This window comes from Colobus angolensis, unplaced genomic scaffold (genome assembly GCF_000951035.1).
Source record: "Colobus angolensis palliatus isolate OR3802 unplaced genomic scaffold, Cang.pa_1.0 Scaffold44, whole genome shotgun sequence".
Classification (NCBI taxonomy): domain Eukaryota; kingdom Metazoa; phylum Chordata; class Mammalia; order Primates; family Cercopithecidae; genus Colobus; species Colobus angolensis.
In genome coordinates, this window is record NW_012117821.1 from 1,200,619 (window position 1) to 1,205,551 (window position 4,933).

A 4,933-nucleotide genomic window follows, 5' to 3' on the forward strand; every position below is an offset into this window, starting at 1 on the left:
TCGGCTCACTGCAAGCTCCGCCTCCCAGGTTTACGCCATTCTCCTGCCTCAGCCTCCCCAGTAGCTGGGACTACAGGCGCCGCCACCTCGCCCGGCTAGTTTTTTGTATTGTTAGTAGAGACGAGGTTTCACCGTGTTAGCCAGGATGGTCTCGATCTCCTGAGCTCGTGATCCACCTGCCTCGGCCTCCCAAAGTGCTGGGATTGAGCCACTGTGCCCGGCCAACCTGGGGACACTTTCTAGACCCTGGGACCCCCTCCTTTTACCCACCCCTGTCCCCACCACCCTGGGGACACTTTTTAGACCCTGGGAACCCCTCTTTCTCCCACCCCGGCCTCTCCTCCCACATATAATCTCAGAGATGGAGGAGGTTTGGTGTTGGCCCCATAGCACCCTAAGAGACATGGGTTTCTGTGGAATCGTTTCTGGGATGAGCTCACCCCCTCTCCTGCAGCCCACCACCTTTGGACAAGCTGAGCTCAGGAAGTTCTTGATGACACATAGCGCCTCGAAGATCCCCTGGGGCTGCCCAGAGTCCTCCCAAATTTAAACTCCATGTATGAAGAAGAATTCGCTCTTGGGGCTAAAGGCTTCATCTCCCCAGGCGAAAGCGTGGTGCTCGCTTGCCCTGGCTTGCTTTCCCTGGCCGCAAGCTGCCAGGGAGTGCCGTGGCACGGCGGGGAGTGGAGCAGGCTCTGCTCCACTCTGCCTCGGTTCTCTGTGTCTGTCCAGCTGAGCCCTGGTTCCTTCAGTGTCCCTGTGGACTCACACTGATCTTGTGGTTCCCTGAGGCCTCCAGCTTATTTTTCACCTGTTCCCTCTCTGTGGCCTGGGGCAGAGCCTTGGGGTGCCAAAATGTCCCCTGCCTCTCTCTGTCCACCTGGTGACGTGGCTGCAAGACAGACTGTACTTGAGATCTTGGACTAGCTCTGACCTGGCCTTGCCGGTTCATGTTTTGGGTACAGGTTGGTTGTAGTGTATAGACCATAGTAAGGCCAGGGTGTAGCTGTGAGGTGTGCCCCCTCCCTTTGGCCTGCTCTGGGCTGGGGGCACGTGCTGGGCTGGCCCTGCCCTGGGGCATGCCTTTCCCTGGGCTTTCATTTGAGCCATTGGCTGCTTTCCTGGGTAAGGCCATTTTCTCTCCTTCGCATGTGAGGAAACTGGTGCCCAGGGAAGTGAAGGAGGTCGTGCCTGAGGGCACAGGAATGAGACCCCCAGCTTCTCATGGCCAGGGGTGAAGTCACCTGGGAGGAGCAGTTTGGGTGCCGAGGGGCATGCCAGGGCCTTCAGAGCATCAGGAAGGTGGCTGTTCCAGTCTCTCTCAGCTCCTGCCTCTGGGGCCTTCCATCCTCCCAGAAGAGCCTGGGCCTAGCTGGGGCGACCCCTGTGCTTTAAGGCAATGTTACTGAGGACTGTGGACTCTGGGCAGGAGGAATTTGGAGAAGATGGGGGACCTGGAAGCCTGGCTGCACAGTCCAGCCCTCTGGCTTCTCAGCACTGGCACCAAACTGGGTGTCTGCTGCCAAGTGGCCCTGCAGGTCTGTCAGTCAGTGGCCCCAGGTTGGTCAGCCCCTCAGTGCCCAGTTTGCATCCTGGGTAGACGGAGGGCTGTGTGACCTAGAACAAGCCCCCATGGCTCTCTGGCTTGGAGTTTCCTGCAAAACTGACTGGATGACTCTTCCAGCTGCTGTTCCAGAATTAGACAGAGGCCCTTGTCCTAGCCTGTGGGCCAGGAGGGTCTGCAGGAGGCTGAGCCAAGGTGCCCTCAGCCCTAGAGGCTGGAAGCCCCCAGGCCAGCGCCCCGCCCGGAGCTGCATCCTCATTTACGCCATGCAACCGCAGACATTGCTCTCCATCCATGCCGGCAGTGGGAAAGGCTGGCCCTACCACCCTGGCTGTGTGCACACCCCTTTCCTCCTGGAGCAACCCCCAGCTCTCCAAACTTCCCTTCAAAGTCCACCTGTCTAGAAAGCCTCCCAGCCATCCCTTCGCCCAGCCCATGGGCCCTCTGGTCCTGAGGGTGTGTCACTGGTGCCTGTGCCAGTGAGTGTGTGTGACTTTGTGTGAATCCGTGGGTGTGGCAGTGTGCATGTGTGGGGAGGGTGAGCACAGCAGTGCAGCGTGTGGGTGCTGTGAGTATGAATGTGTGAGTGTGTGGTGTGTGAGTGTGTGAGGTGTGCCCCCTCCCTTTGGCCTGCTCTGGGCTGGGGGCACGTGCTGGGCTCCATGTGAGCCCTCCTTGTGCATGAGAGTGTGTATTGTGCGTGTAAGAGCATGTGAATGTTCATGTGACCGTGTTTGCAGATGTGTGAGTTGGACACGTGAGAGCGTGCAGACGTGCATGAATATGGGGGAGCTGTGTGTGACTGTGAGGGCGTGGTGTGTGAGTTCCGTGTGAGCCGGTCGGCCCGCTGCTCCTGGAGTGGCCGGGCTGTGCACAGGGGCGCAGGGCCGGCTGGCCTGGTCTGGCAGTCAGGCTTACCTTGTCGGAGTAGATGGACATGCGGGTGGTCAGCCCCAGCACGGGGATGCGGTAGAAGCCGGCTGTGTAGGAGACAGGGGTGGGAGTGAAGTGGTCGTTGGGGGTAGGCGGATGGCTAACTAGGATGGCGTAGACCTGTGGACACAGGAGACAGGGTCAGTTTGAGCCAGGGGTGGGTCAGGCACTGGGCTAGAGGCTGAGATCCGGAAGTAGCAGAGGCTGAACCCAGCAGGCTAAGGTGGGTGGGGGCACGATTTGGGTACATGCTACATGCCCAGGCCCAGATGCACACATGCTCACAGGGCGGGGGAGGGAGACCCCATCATCATCCTTTATCAGTCAATCACAGAGGGGCAGAGCCAGAGCAGGGGCTAAGGGGACACAGGGAAGGGCAGACCCCACCCGGACCTCCCCTCACTCTTCTCACATTGCTGACTGGGGCCCTGCAGGGGCTGCACCCCTCAAGGGCCAGATGAAGGCCTGCCCTGGGGATGTCCCGGGGACCCTGAGCACAGGACGCACCCAGGGTGGACTGGGGAGGACAACTGGTCCTGCATCATGATGGCCTTGATGCTCAGAACCCACCCGTCCTTCCTGATGGGCCAGGGGTGGGGCCAGCTCACATCCCGAGACAGGGCGGGCAGCTCCAATGGCCAGTACCGGACTTCAGGGGGAAGCAGCTAGGAGCTGCCAAAGAGGTCGAGGTCCCTTCTGCTGGTGTCTCCAGGGGCGGGGCCTGAGGTGGGCTCCGTCCGAACAACACTCAGCCCTTACTTTGAGTGCTGGCCTCATCGTCAAGGAAGGGAAGGGAGGCGTTGGGGGTGCAGCCCAGCCTTCCTGCCCGTGACCAAGGCCCCATAGGGCAGATCTAAAGCCAGCGGCTTAGCCCCCTGGAACTGACACCTTCCTTCTCTCCCCAGCCCCTCCCAAGGCAGGGAGGCAGGCAGCTGGGGGTCCACACCACCTTCACACAACAAGGACTTGCGTCTGTCCCCAGCTCTGCCTGTGCCTCTTAGAGCTTTGGCGAATGGGGCAGCGTGTACTGCATGGCCCCACGTGACAGGACAGTACCTGACCAGGGGGTGTGTTCCGTGAATGGTAGCTACAGGCATTGCCTTTGCTCCAGGCACCATGCCCACAGACAGACAGCAAGACGGGCGTGAGTTGAAGCAATTCCCCAGGAATGGCCCCTCCCGGATTTCCTGAGTCCACCTTCCGTGTCCCTCCCCAGTCCCAGATGGAACATGTGACTGCAGCCACTGGCTACAGACGCGTCCCCCCAGTCCCATCCCGTGGTGTCCTGGACTGGGGCATGGGGGTGGATTGTGAGATGGGGAGGGAGGATTTCTGAAAAGAACTCTGGCGTGGGCCCTGCAGCTGCAGCTGTTTGAAGTGGTTCTCCCTCCCCCAGCTCTTGCCTCCAACCTGCACCCAGAGGTGCCTGGCAAAGACCTGTAGGTCCATGTGTGACCATGCAGGTATTCGCGCATGTGCTAGGGTATGGTTATACGCATCACATGCCCCAGCATGTCTGTTTGTGTACATGCGTGTGCATGACTGGAACCGTGTGTGTAAGTGTGCATGTTTGCATGTGCCTCTGGGAATGCATGCCAAGCCGTGTGTGGCACATGAGCAGGTGTCCATGGATCTGCATGTGTGCAAGTGAGCATATGAAATTGTGTGATGCTGAGGTGCATGAGTGTGTGCTAATGTAACAAGTGGTGTGTGTGTGAGCATGCATGTCCACAGATGTGGTGTGTCCACCAAGTAGGCACGTGTGAGCAGTGCTAGGCTGGATGTCTGTCCTGCCTCTTACATAAAGGGCTGCATTGCAGATCCTTGCAGTCTCATTGGAATTCAGCAGGCGCTCGGCCCAGGGGCGGACAGCTCTGACAGGCAAAATCCCAGGAGCCGCGTCCTCCCCCGCAGCGCTGGCTGCCGACAGCTCCCATGCCCTGACGCCTCTCGCGTGTGCATCCCCACTCCCACTCCCACAAAGCACCCTGCTTTGGCACCTGAGCCATTACCCTTCCCAGGCAGACCCCTGGGTCGGGGGAAGGGAAGAAAAAAAGAGCAGGAGGACCTGGAAGCAGAAACAAAGATGGCCCCAGGCCCCGTCCTGTTTAAAGCTCTGCAGGGCGGGCATGTAGCTGGATGGGCACTTCTGCCCCCATACCTGGAATACACACCCCCACACTGACACACTCCAGCCCACGTCTACACACACCAATCAGGGCCTGGAGCCCCAGGGACCCTCTGAGGACCAGCCAAGGTGGCAGGTGACTGGTCTCAGGCCAAGATAGGGGAGCCAGCAGACCCTGGTGTTTGGTTCCTAGTGAGACAAGGGCCTCCCGGAAGCAGCCAGCTGACTCCGGGGTGGTGTCTTCCAGGGAGGAAGGGAGCACGGAAAGGATGGAATGAAACTGGGGGTGTGGGGGTGCAGTATGGAGG

At 59.8% G+C, this 4,933-nt stretch overlaps 1 protein-coding gene across 1 annotated transcript in view; it reads right to left on the bottom strand.

The window, feature by feature from the left end:
• Positions 1 to 3,274, bottom strand: part of GRIN1 (glutamate receptor, ionotropic, N-methyl D-aspartate 1) — a 27,153-nt gene extending 23,879 nt beyond the window's left edge. The window contains exons 1-2 of the mRNA XM_011957395.1: positions 3,257 to 3,274; positions 2,483 to 2,617 (exon numbers count right to left, since the gene is read on the bottom strand). Coding sequence (XP_011812785.1) covers positions 2,483 to 2,617; positions 3,257 to 3,274 — 153 coding nt within the window. The remainder of the gene's footprint in view (positions 1 to 2,482; positions 2,618 to 3,256) is intronic.
• Positions 3,275 to 4,933: the final 1,659 nt, after the last annotated feature.